Source organism: Rhipicephalus sanguineus, chromosome 4 (assembly GCF_013339695.2).
Source record: "Rhipicephalus sanguineus isolate Rsan-2018 chromosome 4, BIME_Rsan_1.4, whole genome shotgun sequence".
NCBI lineage: Eukaryota > Metazoa > Arthropoda > Arachnida > Ixodida > Ixodidae > Rhipicephalus > Rhipicephalus sanguineus.
Genome location: NC_051179.1, coordinates 140780397 through 140796270, shown reverse-complemented (window position 1 = coordinate 140796270; position 15874 = coordinate 140780397). Strand labels below are relative to the sequence as shown.

Sequence of the window (15874 nt, the reverse complement as noted above, 5' to 3'; positions counted from 1 at the left end):
ACCTGCTCCAGACACCGCGCCGGCGACAGCGTGCGGAGTGGCACAGCAGGATGCCCCAGATTCCCCGCAGGACGTGCGGGATGTAGCAGCCGAAGACTCATGCGACCTGTGGTCGGAGAGGGAGACACGGTTCCTAATCGCAGGATACAATGAAAAAAAAAAGGCGCTTCTTAGATAGAAAGGTGGCTTCCGGTAAGCTTTATCTCTTGTAAGCAAACATTGGTGTTGGCGTTTAGCTGATGTAAGAAACAGTCGACAAAAACAATTTTGCATGTACCTTGAGAGTCCACACTAGAGGTCGTACAATCGGTGTAGGAGCCCCTAAATGATTTGTGGTGCTTGCAGGGTATAGAGACAATTTGAAAGCACATAACATAGAGCAGTTACTTCACTGAACAGAAAATGATCACATTTCTTATGCTATCTTTTAGGACCAAGAAGGCACTGTGGCAGGCCATTGCCGAAGCAATAAATAAGGGATTTGTTTGCAACATCAGTGCTGTACAAGCAGAAAATAAATGGAAGAGCTTGGACAGGGCGTATAAAAAACAAAGAACAAAAAACAACGCCTCTGGCCACTCACGTGTTTCATGTTGCCATGAAGAGAGAGTACATTTCTTTAGATCAGTACAATACCAATCTTAATAACACGTAGAAGAGACAACCTCACTTTTCTGGCCGACGTTTCGACAGATGGACTTGTGTTGCACAGTTGAAGGCTGCAAGTGCACCTTTCGAAATGTCGCCTGACTGAGGTTTGCTCTAAGCAAATTGTTAGGTTTATTACTGGTGCAGCATTGTCAACTCTTGCGTCTCTCTCTACTGTGCATTCTTGAGCTGCCATTCATGAAGCCTTCCAACATTTTTTAGAGAGCTAAGTGAGGTACTCAAGCGGGGGCACCACATTTGATGATATATGGTATTTTATGGCACAAAGGCCAGTCGTGGCCAAAGAGTTCCAGATCATGGTATGGGATGTGGTCAATGACGTTAGGTGGCTCTATAAGGGCCTAAAATTGTTCGCAGTGACGGTGCGTAAGACATATAGTTGCTAAAATCATGACAGCGGCGTGAATTGTGCGTTGATGAGGGCAAATGAGTAGTGCTTGCGATACTAATGTAGAGTGTGGAGGTAGCACGAAAACCTCACGTACCCCTTGAGACCAAGGGCCTGAGGTAGGTGCTTTCTCTTAAAGAAACAACCGCATTATCGACCTCTCTTGAGAGGGCGTGCTACGGATCACCTGTGTATATGATGTGAAAACTACGAAGTTCTTTTGAGTATCTTAAAAGATATTCATGTTTAAAAAAGGGATCCTTGCCTAGCAACATTAGTGGATGTAGTGGGATTTGCTGTCGGACTGGTACTAGAGAATGTTTTCTCCTAAGTGCTTCAAGTTCCCGGCATTCCAACAAGACGTGAAGGACTGAGAGTGGCTGGCCACATTTATCACAGCTGGGTGGCTCACCACCGGATGAAAGGTACGTGTGTGTGCTGTGTGTGTGCCTATTCTAAATCTGCATAATGTTACTTCGGTGTGGCGTGTCTTTGCAGTGGACGTCCAGCTACCGAGGCATCGCTTAATCAACTAATATTACGAATATCAACCTAGCTTTTGTGTTTCTTGAAAATGTGTTTCTTGCTGATGCTTATCACTTTGCTTTGTGTATTTCTATTTTAATATTCTAACAAGTGGGAATATTTGTCATGTTGCTGCTGTTATTGTTTGGGGAGGTGGGACCAGTCAAGCTGCCTATATGCAGCTTTTATCCCACCATCCTTGCTGTGTATACATGTTTTGTAACTATGTGGCAATAAACTTCAACTTTATATCTGATCGTAAGTGTAATTCATTATGTATTTCTAGAACACAAGACCTTTGCCTGAATGCTGTCAGTTCTTTCTTTAAAAAGGGCTTCAGGTCCATTACGGTAACACCCAAACTGAAGACGAATCAGTGACCTCAAATATTCTCTCAATTAAATAAAAAATCGCCACCTTTAAACTAAAATACTCAGCTGTGTTTTCGTCCCTTTCTATAGTTTTCACTATGAAAAATGATTCATAGATAAGAAAATCTTAAATTCTCTGATATTCAATCGCAAACTACTACGCTATATCTTTCGCTTCCAACGACCACATGCTCTTTGTGTGAGAGCGTGCAGGGGAGCAAAAATACGCTTCTTTCGGTGGCCCATCAGGGTGCACGGCGCCGAAGATAAGACACGCCTGAACTGCCTTCGGCGCTTGTTAACAACTGGGTGGACACAACGACAGCGCGGCGCCCCAACGTTTCCGTGGACCGCGAGCTGCATGTATGTGGGCTACTCAACGCCCCATCTGGGATGCGTTACGCCAATGCAATATAGATAACGCGACTAACAAACAAGTACAACCCGAAATTGAACGATAAAATCTCAGAGGCACAACACAAAAGCATTGCCTCTGAGTATGGTATTGTAATTTCAGAGGAAATTTTTGTTGCTACTTGAGCTTTTTCCGTTTGAACGCCAGAAAATATCATTAAAATATTTTCACAAATTATGTTAGTAAGCAAATAAAATGTAAAAGAATAACTTCAAACACTGTGTTAATACTGCTTGGGGCAGTACGGGCCGAAGTCATCCAGCGCGCCTGACGACAGTTCGGCAGCAGCGCAACGCTGAGAGCAAAAGCGCAGCAGCTTGTCTTGTGGGGGCGATCGTAGACTGGACGTCTTTGTTGTCGCTGTTGCTTTTGTAGGCCGTACCTGACACAGGTAGGCGGCATTTGCCGCAGATAGGCGTTAACTTTGGCTTCCGAAACCGCAGCAACCGAAACCAGGAAGGCGCTTTGAAATGGCAGATGCGCCAAAAGTTGCGTATGTAGTCTATAAAGATGGGTATCGCGCGATTGTGGACACTAATCGCATTAAGGATTTCAGTCCACCAACCGTATCAGACTTGTCAAAAAACAAAGAAGTGTACTGGAGGAGCGACGCAGGTGGCAAGATCGAGCAAGACTACTATCTTGGCGATATCATACTTGGAGGTGAGTGCGATTTTATTTTCCGTTACATTTTCGCTGGCGTGTGTTTAATTTTCCATGACATTTTCGCTGGTGTGTGTTTAACACGACACACGGACAAAAAATGGCACAAAGAAAACATCTTTGTGTTTCTCATTTTGTGGGCCATATTTTATGCGTATGTCGGGTTCGAGTAGCAATGTGACACGGGCACCTTTGATTGCGATCAATGCGGCCAATTCGGATCAGATTTCTTAAACGCGATCTACGAGGCAGATCGCGATCGTCTTGATCCCGATCGGGCCTGATCGCAATTAAAAGCACTTGAACCCGATCGAACCCTGTATTATAGGTCGGCAGCAACCGAAACCAGGAAGGCGCTTCGAAATGACGGATACGCCAAAAGTTGCGTATGTAGTCTATAAAGATGGTTATCGTGCGATCGTCGACATTAAGCACATAAATGATTTCAGTCCGCGCAGCGTATCTGACTGCAAAAAACAAGGAGGTTTATTGGAGGAGCGACGCAGCTGGCGACATCGAGGAAGGGTACTTTCGTGGCGATGTCATCTTACTTGGAGGTGAGTGCGATTTTATTTTCTATGACTTTTTCGCAGGCGTGTGTTTACCATGACACACAGACAAAAAATGGCACAAAGAAAGCAGCTTTGTGTTTCTCATTTTGTGTGCCATATTTTATCCGTGTGTCGGGTTCGAGTTGCAATGTGACACGGGCACCTTTGATTGCGATCAATGCGGCCGGTCCGGATCGGATTTCTTAAACGCGATCGGGCCTGATCGCAATTAAAGGTAACCGCAGTAGCACTTTTGGGAGAAATAGTATGGAAGTCCAGCAAATTGCAGGTTGAAATTCTTACAATCGTTGCTGTGCAATAACCAAACAATATCAGGCTAAAGAAGGCCTACCTGTTATCACGTGTCTAGCCCTACATACATATTCTTTTGTGAGCTGATATATTTATCTGTTCGAAATGAAAATTGTGACCTCTTGAAACAATAGTTTTCAGTAATGGAGTTTTATGCTAGAAGGCAGTATGCAAGTCACATTTGTAACTAATAGCAATACTTTCAAAATGAATGCAACAAAGATACCTCACACGAAAAATAATTAGAATGATGCATTTTCAAGAAATGTTATTACTCAGGTCTTAACAATTTTCCATGCAGGTCCACCTGGGAAGCGGCGTTTTCGTCAAGCAGGAGCAGTGGGCATGGCTGCTGTCGCGGCCGAAAGACTCCTTGTCCTGCAAGGAGGCCACGAAGCTCCTGTGGGGTATCCCTGACCTTCGAAACAGGAGCCTCACAGGAACACCTTGCCGGCGCTTCGTGCGCCAGCAAGAGAAGCAGGCGCCACCGAGGAGGGCCCTGACACCACGAAAGCTGCAGGCTGTGGCTAGTGAGTATTTTCGCTTAGGGTATTTTGCTGTGTAGTGACATTAGGTTTCAACTGAAGCATGAAGAAATCACCTAGATGTTTAATTATTGTTTTAATTAAGTAAATGTTTTTCACATTATTCTGCAGACGGCTTTGCCGAATACGTGAGGCTGAAGCCAGCTGACGTCCCTGAGCCCGACCGGCTAAAAAAATGAATCGGTACATCCCGGAAATGCTGAATGATATTAATAAACCATGAAGGTGAAAAGTATGTCTCATTGTGTTTCTTTTATGTATATACATAGAATATATTAAATTGTTCCACCCACTTACAGTCTATTGCACTTAATCGTCAAGCACCGATCTTTCAAGCGCACATCGTTGCATATATGTTTTCCCTTCACTTTTCATTAACCAGCATTCACTTATTATCACTATGCTCAAATGCACATGTGTCCCTATAGCTGTGCACCTGTATTGCCCACGTGACCCATAATCCTATAACATCCATATGAGCCATAAACTCCATATGACCTATACGATCCATAAACTCCATATGACCTATACGACCCATATCCAATAACATCATATGTATGGGTCCTATACATATAGGAATTTTCAGTACGGCAGCTCAGCTCATTCTTATTCTAAGCTTCACACGGGCTCCCTGACTCGCCTCGGTGCTTTGGCGGCTTCGGCGGTGGCTCTAGGGCTGTGGTGATCGGCATGGCAATCGAAGTTGGAGCACCATTTAAATGTTTTAGCTATTTTGATCACGCCTTTAGAGAATTTCGGCTCCAAAACAATGCCCTTTTCGTAGCGAAAGCTACAAAGGCAGTGGACGCCATCAATTTGCGGCTTTGACTTGAACGACTGGAAAACAAGCCGAACTACGCAAACGTTACGTACGTCTGTAAACACGCCGGGGAATGGGAGTGCACTGCTACTGGCGTACATCCTCAGCAAAGGTGAGTTGCAATAAATCTATCCTTTCTTAGCTTACGCGCTCAAACAATGAACCAACCTCGCGGGCTACGTCTACAGTAGTTAGGTAGAAAAAATTTTCGCAGGACCATGAAGCAAGGGTGTCCTGCGACCGATGTAGCAACCACAATCACGAAGTTAGCAAGGAAATTTTCCAGTTCTATCGGATAAACCGCTGACTTACATACGAAGACGACGAATATGTTCCATACGTGACCTCAATGTGTTGCCCAATGTCATAGCTGCGAAGCTAACAGAAAGAACGGGTAGGGACTTGTTTTTTCCCCCCTCTTTTTGCGACGCATCGTTTGCCTCAATTTTAGCAATTGCCGTATTCTTTCTCCGAGACTGCTCAAATATGGCTTGCGCACTGTTCATTCCTGTTTTGTGAGCGCATGCTATTCATACATGCATGTCTCTTTTCCTGGCATTTAACGGGAAATGTGATAACAACATAGGATCTGCACAATGTTAGCCGACATCCTCACAGCCGAGATGAAGCTGAACAACTTGCTCCAGAAATAGAGAAGTGCCGTCAGCAGCATCGGGCAAAGATAATCCACATCACAGAAGAAAATTAGAAGCTACAAATTTTGTTTATTCAAACGCTACACATGCAGCAAGCATATAAGTCCTTCCCGAAGGTGGTGTTGCTTGATGCGACATACGGAACAAGATGCCACCATTTCTATTGTCGCGCAAAATGGGTGTGGAGAAAGCCAAGTAATTGCTTATGCTTTGTTGCTTCCTAGCAGTCTCACCGCGTCACCGAAATGATCAACCTCTTCATGAATGAAAACCCTTGTTCTAAAATACTGGTGTCATTTCGTTGACAAAGACTTTATCGAAATTAGAGCAACATGTAGTGCTTTTCCATCTGCTCCGTCAATACAGTTGTGCCGGTTTCATCTGATGAAAGCGATCAGAACAGCAGCTATCCAGTTAGCCCACGGCCGCTCGATAAAAAAAAGTGGAGCCCATTGCGTGCCCAACAAACAGCGGGAGCTGCCTAGTTGATCGTATTGCCGCTGTAGTGCCACAAGACGGGTCGCACAAGTTAGTTTCCTGAAATATTTACTTGAGGGACCTCTGGCGCTGCGATCGTTCAGCCAGCGTGGGAACGATATGTAGTGCATGAATTTGCATAGTCTTCGTGCTTGCGGCTTCGTTGATTGTTGTGTTTCTGCTTTTGTTTTGTATAAAATAATGGCTCGTCGTGAAGCTCGCGAGCGGATTTAGATTGGTCAGCTTAAAATGGTTAAAGTGGGACTGCTAACTTTTGCTGAACGCCGTGAACTTCATTTCGCGACAAAGCGGCCGCAGGCGACCACTACACGGGGTCCGTTCGATGCGCATCGATAGTTCACGAGTTAGTGCAGACTGCCTTTCGGAAGAAAAGGCGCAGGAGAGGTGCCACGCTGGTTTACGATTTTTTTGCACCCTCTGCGCTGCGGTGCAGCTTGGTTCGTAAAGACGTGTGGGTATGAAGTAGCAGTGCAGCAGCTAGACGACGCGTGTACAAAACAGGGTCGCTTCTTTTTTTCGTTTATGTGCTGGCGGGCCTGAGAGAAACAGCAATGGTTGTTCCAATTGCTTAATGTCAGCACACAATAACCGTAGTTCCAAGTTACAGATGCAGACATTCGTCGGTAAATCAGTTATTTAATTGCATATCACACAGAAAACAGAGCAAGAAGGCGGGGTCGGAGAGACAGATTTCCGCGATTAACACATCGCTGCGCAAATTCACCATTCGGCTAGATTTTTTGCAAGCCTTAGCAGTGCATACCACAACACATGCACTTTTACAGCAGAGGTGTTATGCCCGTCGTTTGCCCGATTCGCGATGCAGACAAGAACAATCACCATCATGCCGGCGAGCGCTCGGCGGCTGTGCGTAGTTAAGCCAAGTTAATCATAGCCAAGCCTAATTAGGTCTAGCTCGAGCATGGTAAAACCTAATTAGGGCTGGCTAATTACTCCTAGTTGACATTCTTATGTGCCTATCCGTAAATGCCGAGCAAGCGCTCCCTTACGGTGAAGGATAATCCGACCAGATTTGGAGGGGGCGCGCTTGCTCAGTCAAGGACCGAAATTCAAGATGGCGGCGGGATAGCCGCTAAAAATAAAAAATGCCAATCCATGTTTCTAATCAAATGCTTTATTTTACTGTTTTTATTGCACCTCGTCACTCTCAAACCATTGAAGCAGCGACCGGTTTGACCAATATACGACAGGCACATGATAACAATTTCATAAACATTAGATATTCAATGTACGCATTCTGCTTGCTTTTTACACAAGCGATGTTCGTCATGAAAAAAAAAAGGGCCGCAGGGAAGGAGGGGGACGGGGGACGCTTGCTTAGCACTGGCGCGTTCAGGTCTCCCGAAAAATGGGGGGGCGCTTGCTCGGGGGGGGCGCTGCTCGGCATTTTACGGTATAGTCTGCTGTGCCGGCAAGATGCGTCTAGCTAAGCCTAATTACGACCAAGCTATGTGACTTGGCATGGAAGCTAATGAAGGCCAAGCCCGAATACGCAGATTAGGTCAAGATAATTAGCCTAAAAGCTACTTGTTCTGGATTGCAAAGCGATACCCACTCGAACTCGATAGATACCTAGTGAATGGGAGATTTCCTAATTCAGTAAAATAAATCTGGGGTTTACGGCAAAACCACGATATGATTATGGGAGACGCCGTAGTGGAGGGCTCTGGAAATTTGGACCACCTGGGGGTTCTTTAACCTGCACCTAAATCTAAGTACACGAGCCTCAAACATTGTCGCCTCCATTGAAATGCAGCCCACGCGTCCGGGAATCGATTCCGCGACCTTCGGGTCAGCAGTCGAGCGCCATAACCACTAGACCACCGTGGCGGGCTTTTGCTAATTCAGTCTGGCCACACTGACTTTCTCGCCATCAGTAGGGCGACATTTCAGGCACTTCCTGGGCAGCGCCGCAGAGTCCACATTACAGCATCTCGCTACCGTTTTGGTGATGATGTCGTGATCAAAAAGCCTCGCATTTATTCCGGACCCTAACGGCGGAAAAAAAAGTACAAGCCAACAGTGCCTCAAGAAAGTTAGCGAAGCGCAACGATGAACGCAGTGACAAATTTGCTGCTGAAAGCCACGTCCAAACCGCTTCGATCGAAACGTCTTCGTACGCAGATAGGTAAGTCACTTTATTGAGCAACCACTCGCGTGGCAGTGTTTTAATCAAGCTATCAAGTGTTTTATGCAGTGACACCAATGTTAATACGAATGGTGGTGCGCTCGGTGTTCGAGCACTTGCCAGCACCGAACAGATCGCTCGACACACGTGCGAGCAACCACTCTGGTGAACTGCGCTGTTCTCGAGGCGGTATTCTCAGGCGATCACTCTTGGCAATTATTTCCCTTTCGCAAGATCAGCATCGATGCGTCAGCGTCTGCGACTGAGAACGTTGATGGCCGTGGCATGCTGGCACAGAGTGTCCGGACAACGGCGACGGCCGACCGCGTCAGGCGTTATTCTTGTGAAATATATCATGAAAGTGTCCCTAAAGTGATCCGCTGAGAATTCAGTCCCAGGTCGCACGATCTGCCGTTTGTGGTTATTGTTTAGCGTTCTCGTGCGTGAACCAGTGCTCCGCTGCAGCGGTGTCTGCTCTTTCTCAACACAAGCCGTGCGCTGGGTCCCGCAAAGGGGGAGGACGCAGCTTGGCAGTGCTCCAACCGCCTTTCACTTTGGCGCCGGATACCCACACACGCCCCTATCGGAAAAAAACAGCGTTTCCAGTGCCTCCCAGTGCCTTTCAGCGCACTGGGTGGCACTGGAAACGCTGTACAGTGTGCCCCAGTGTACTACAGTGCGCTGGGAGGCACTGGGACAAACTGTACAGCGTGGCCAGTGCCGCCCAGTGCGCTGAAAGACGCTGGGAACACTGTACAGTGTGGCCCAGTGTCTTACAGCACTGGGAGGCACTGGCCACGCTGTACAGTGTCTGCTCGCGCACTGGGAACACTGGCAGCACATTGGAAAAAACTGGACGCACTAAGTGGAATTCATATAAGATTTGGTATTGGGTCGCGAGAAGTCAAAGAAAAACTTACGGAATATCTTGAAAATATTCTATTGTGTGTCCTGTACATATCTAGCTTTAGTTTAGTTAAGCGACGGAGGTTTGTATACGCTGAAGCAATCGTCTCTCGAGCGCTCGCGTGCGCGCTTTCTCTGCAGTGTGTGTTCAAGTGTCGTAAATGTAGTTCATATAACTGCATCAAAACACTTATCATTCGCAACACAATATGACATTAGTATTAGTCTGATAATAACATCGGCTTTCAGCGGTACGAGCCCATATGGGCTCGAACCGCTGAAAGCCGCACGTCACCGGCAACAGTGAGCCAATGTAACGCTCAATCTCGGAGTTTTTAGCTTCTGATTCATGTAGTCGAAGGTGCTAATATGGCCTGACTTGAGTCGAGTATGATCGAAACTACATTCTAACGGTTATTAGATTCTTCGTAATTGAATATCCACGTTCTTCACAGCGATCGCGGCGCACGGAGTACAGCTCTAAGCCTAACGGCCGGTTCGGCTAGGATGCTGTACTGTGGCTGTATAGTACGCGGAACGTAAACAAAAGAACAGAAAATGTGTTCAAACGGGTGACGAAAACTAAAGCCTTCAGTGTGCAGGTCAGATGCACATTGTGTTTACGTAGGTATGACTGACTGCTTAGCGAGCCAGTGCGATTGCCGCAACACATCTGCGGTTACGCTAACATTTTTTGCGGCAGAACGGGCCAGACAGACGTTCCGATCCTAGGCAGCGCACAAAAAACAAATTAACTACCTTCCCTAAGGTTCTCGCGAACACGAAGAAACTGAAATCTGCGTTTGTAAACGAGAAAAATGAAAATACTGGCTACCGGAGGTAGTTATAACATGAAGAAAAAAGTGCCCGTGTCTCGTCTTCCAGTGTGGTGCAGCGGTAACTGTCAGACTCAGGATGTCTGCTGCATCGAGGTGGTGGGTTCGACTCCCGCTCGGTGTTTTTTTTTTCGAGGTTTTTCTTTTTTTTTTTGTCGCGGTGATCGCGTATTAGCCCTAATTACGATCGGGGTATGACCACTGCTTCTAGAAACAATTTAAAAGCCCGATTTCGGCCCGTAACGGGTCGCCCAGTGTGCAGTGCGCCAGCGTCCAGTGTGCCGTGTGCAGCGTGCCAGCGTCCCAGTATCCAGCGCCACACTGGTCCAATAATCAGGTATGGCACTGGGACAGTGCCACTGGGTTTTCCGATAGGGGCACACACAAAAAATCTCTTGCACAAGCTGCATATGAAACATCATTTCAACCAGCCAAGTGTTCCTCAGGTATGTGCGAGGTGCTCGCATTACAGTTACACGAAAAGCAACCGACACATGCATTTCCCACTTGTAGTACCATTTGCACAAGTTATTCAAAATGTTCCCCGTGCTCTTTGTCGTCAGTTCGTCTGTGGCATATGAACGTTCAGGTGCCGCTTGCAAAATAATAAATGTTACAAAGACCCCCCCCCCCCCCTCCCTCTTATGTTCATGCCTGTGTTTGCAACTATTGCACTCTCTATTATTTCTACAGTGATATGTGAAAGTGTCGTCGGAAACAGGTTCTACACATACCACGATAATGATTGGTTGTGTCGGGTTTTCCAGCGCAAAAAACGACCATGGCTATATTGCGCCAAACGCAAGGTATCTTTGAATGTATATGGGAAGTTATAAGCAGGTTCCAAAAGCTTTTGCTAGAGAGTCTTAGAGTAGTTGTAGTACCTTTACAGCTTTCAGGAATCTGATGACATTTTTAGGTTCTATTTTAGCGTTCTCTCCTATAAAAAAGGCAGGATGAAATGGTGTTGTTTGATGGTATAGAGGCTGAAAAAACTGTTTCCGTTGCCGCTCTAGTTCCACGATTTCTCTGCAGCTCTGGCAAGTCGGTTGTTGCTCCTCACGTAGAAGATAACTGTGGGTCATGTGTGTATGTCCGATTCGTAGTCTGCACAGAACTACCTCTATGAAGCGTCCCTGGTGTCTACAAGACTTCCATTCTCCAATTTGATAACATGGAGTTTGTTATTTACGTTTTTATCCCACTTTAGTTGCCAGTGTTTGTTAAGTGCTCGTCGGAATTCTGCTATAGTCGGTAGATGGCATTTCTCGGTTTTTTATGGGCAATTTTGTTGCCATATTTGCACTCTTATCTGTCCTTTTTCCTCTTATACCGGCATGGCTAGGGATACAGCAGTTTTATAGCTTTCCTGGTTTCGTTTGCCTCAATGATGATTCTCAGTATGTCTCCTGCAATAGGGAGCCGGCTTTTTTTGTATGCTAGTGATCGGAGCGCACTCAACGGGTCACTATATACCACGATAATGAATAACCTCTTTTGGGGAACAAGCACCTTAGAGTCTCGGCGTGTCGGCGTGCATCGCGCATCGTCGTCTACTGTCGCCTCTGCATCGTCGTCTACTCCACTTGCTTGAGCGCGAGAGAGGGCGCCTCCGCCTCAGCGCTGGCCTTGTACCGAAAGAGAGCGAACGGCGCGCGCTATGTAAATGCTTTTTCTGCGATAAACGCTGAACTACCAGATCGCAAGGAAAGAACGCGCCCTAGCCCGCGAGAGACAACGCCGACGCAGGCAGCGTCTGCTAGCGAGTTTCTTGGTTTAAAAAGCCGACTGCTTGCGCTGCACACCCGTTCAACGGCCACCGGGTATATATAGGCCCAGGATGTTGACCTGCAATATAATGCCGGGGGCAGATTTCTCTCGTGCGTAGTTGTACAATAAAAATTCGCAGCGTGCACATCAACTAAAAGCGGACTGCGGGTCTCTGTGTCTAACCTCTCTTCTGTCTGTCATTGCCCATTAGCAGCGATTTTGCTGTCGGAAACACCGGCGCACACTGCATGCTTCGCCCCTCCACAGTTTGCACGTCAGTGGAGCTGAAACACCCTTTCCTACATGCTTCGCCCCTGCCCAAATTTTATTCTTCAGCGACTCAACCCTCATTCCTGTGCGCGCGTCTCCTTTTAAGCTAGTCACCCTGTCATATTAGAGACTTTTAGCTTGTACGTATACTTCTTTACGTTACCGTGTTAACGGGTACCGCATGGAATCTGCGCATGCGCGAACCTTCACGGAACGTAAACTACTCGCCGGATAGGCTTTACGTTTACGGCTCTATCTCGCAAATCCACGTCGTTGGTGGCTACTCGCGAGATCTGCTTTGCAGAGAGTCAAGCCGCCGAGTCGTGCTCCGAGCCAGGACAAGCCGAAGCACAAGCGCGAACTGCAACACCTTGTTTTTGAGTTTGAGCCATTTCGTTGTCATCGTGTCATCTCGAACATCGTTGTCCGGGCGCAAGCGATTCACGCTGAGCGATGATATCGCTCTTGCGAAAGAAGTCTTGGAACTAAATTTCCTTGACCCTGCGAACTGGCTGAAGATAGCCGATCGGCTGTGCAAGCTGATGGGCAGGAGCTACAGGGCTCGCAGTGTCAAGGAGAGGCTTAATTTAATCCTGCTGCGCTTTTTGCGGGATGAAAAGAAAATGAAGAGGTAGGTGCTTCTCGTACTGCACTTATTTATGTACTGTTCTCTGCTGTAATATTTTTTCCCATTTATGAAAATTGTGATTATGGCTCCGAACTAGCTCCGGGACAGAAGAGGAACATTCCGAGCTGCGAGATTTGCTGCAGCAAGTAATGGACCTGGCACGTGATTGCGATTACAGCCCGCCGCGTTCGACCATGCGACTGCTCGACAAAGCTGAAGCTGACGGCGGCAAAGGTCCCAAACGCAGCCCGCGCACGAGCACCGCAGCAACGTCGCGTGGTCGACAACCGAAGACGAACACGCACTGACGGCTTACACTGAATTGACAGAGGGCGACAGTTTTGCTCCCGGTAAGTAATAAGCTTATTTGGAAATTTGTACCAGTGATTTTGTGATAGCGAGCGGTACACTTGGCCTGCGTTGCACTTATTGGCATACCGTTTGACCAGCTGCTTGATACGACAATGCTTTACCGGTTGAGTCATGTGTTGCAGCCAGTGGCGTGGTCAGGCGGGGGGGGGGGGGCACCCCGGGCCCGTGCCCCCAGTCCCTCCCCCCCCCCCCCCCAATTTTTTTGCCATGACATACAGAGCACAACATGATAGTCGACCACATCTGCGTGCCCTGCCCCCACTTCAGATCATGGAGGTGCCCCCCTCCCCCTCTGAAAAAATTTCTGCCTGGTTGCAGCACATGTGTTGCTTTGCCATAACCAAATAAATCAGGCTAAAGAAGGCCTACCTGTTGTCATGTATCTAGCCCTACATACTTATCCTTTTGTGAGCTCTTATATTATTCTGTTCGAAATCAAAATTGTGATCTCTTGGAACAATAGTTTACATTAATGAAGTTTTATGGTAGAAGGCAGTATGCAAGTCATATTTGTGACTGAAATAGCAATACTTTCAAAATGAATGCAACAGAGTTAACTCACACGAAAAATAATTAGAATGATGCATTTTCAAGAAATCTTATTACTTAGGTCTTTAACAATATTCCATGCAGGTCCACCTCGGAAGCGGCGTTTTCGTGAAACAGGAGGACTCCTTGTTCTGCAAGGAGGCCACGAAGCTCCTGTGGGGTATCCCTGATCTTCGAAACAGGAGCCTCACAGGAGCACCTTGCCGGCGCTTTGTTCGCCAAGAAGAAAAGCAGGGGACACCGAGGAGGGCCCTCACACCTTAAAAGCTGCAGCCTGTGGCTAGAGAGTGTTTTCGCTTAGAGTGTTTCGCTGTGTACTGACATTAGGTTTTAACTGACACATTAACAAATCACCTAATGTTTAAATAATCTTTTAATTAAGTAATTAATCTTTTTTACATTATTCTGCAGATGGCTTTGCCACATACGCCAGGCTAAGCCAGCCTACATGCCTACGCCCGACGGGCTCCGAAAAAGAATAGATAATAGCAGAGATGCTTAATGATCTTAATAAATCATGAAGGTGAAAAAGTACGTCTCATTGCTTTTCTGCTATCTATATACATAGAATATATTAAATTACTGCACCCACTTACAGTCTACTGCACTTCATTTTAAAGCAACGATCATTAAAGCACACATCATTGCATGTTTTCCTTCACTTCTCATTAACCAGCATTCCCATTATCACTATGCTCAAATGCAGAAGTGTCCCTATAGCTGTGCACCTGTACTGCCCACGTGACCCATATGAGCCATAAACCCCATATGACCAATAAAATCCATGACCCATAAACCCCATATCCAATACCATCATATGTATGAGTCCTATAGATATAGGGATTTTCAGTAGGGATAGCTCAGCTCTCTCTAAGCTTCATACGGGCTCCCTCACTCGCTTCGGAGTTTTGGCCAGCTTTGGCGGCTTCGGCGGCGGCTGTGGTGATCGGCATGGCAATCGAAGTTGGAGCACGATTTCACTGTTTTGGCGTCGCTTGAGCGCAACAGACGGCGCCACCGCCTTAGCGCTCGCCGCGTGGCGAGAGAAAGCGAACGGCGCGCGTTCACTATGGAAACGCTCTTTCTGCGATGAACGCTGAAGTACCAGCTCGCAAGGAACGAGAACGTGCCCTCGCCCGCGAGAGACAACGCCGACGCAGGCAGCGTCTGTTAGCGAGTTTCTTGGTTGAAAAAACTGACTGCTTGCGCTGCACAACTGTTCACCGGCCATCGCGCATATATAGGCACTGGATCTTGACCTGCAATGTAGTGCCGGTGCCAGATTTCTCTTGTGCGTAGTTGTACAGTAACAATTCGCAGTGTGCACGCTAACTAAAAGCGGACTACAGGTCTCGGTGTCCACTCTTTCTACTGTCTCTTAGTGTCCATTAGCAGAGATTTTGCTGTGGGAAACACCGGCGCACACTGCCTGCTTCGCCCCTCCACAGATCTCACGTTATTGGAGCTGAAACACCCTTCCCTGCATGTTTCGCCCCTCCCCAATTTGTTTCTTCAGCCACTCAACGCTCATTCGTGTGCGCGCATGTCTCCTTTTACGCTAGTCACCCAGTCACATTATTTTCGATACCAACTAGCCCAACTATCCACCTTAGCTGTCGCGCACTGCGCTACAGAATACAGAAAAACACAGTCCCTACATACGAAGTGTCTGCTGCTTTCTGTCGTGATGGGAGCATTCACGATTGCACATGTGAATGCGAAGCAAGGAAAAATGGCGCCTGCCATCACATTCTGGGGCTACTCAAGGTGTGTTTGCTGCTCGAGGAGAACGGCTATGGGGAGGCGCCACATGAGCTCTCTTGCACCGAATTGCCGCAACAAAGAGGACAAAATATCGGCGCACGGTGTAGGTGAACTTGAGCATCCCACTCCTTTAACGTTCTATGAAGCACGCAAAAAACAGACTTAAGCATGAAGTACAGCTGGCTGCTATCAAATTTGGAGGGCATTCGAAAAACAT

General features: G+C 47.1%; 1 protein-coding gene across 1 annotated transcript in view; it reads left to right on the top strand.

Moving 5' to 3' along the window:
• Window positions 1-3570: 3570 nt before the first annotated feature.
• Window positions 3571-15874, top strand: part of LOC125758309 (BEN domain-containing protein 5-like) — a 49252-nt gene continuing 36948 nt past the window's right edge. The window contains exons 1-2 of the mRNA XM_049415351.1: window positions 3571-3588; window positions 4196-4424. Coding sequence (XP_049271308.1) covers window positions 3571-3588; window positions 4196-4424 — 247 coding nt within the window. The remainder of the gene's footprint in view (window positions 3589-4195; window positions 4425-15874) is intronic.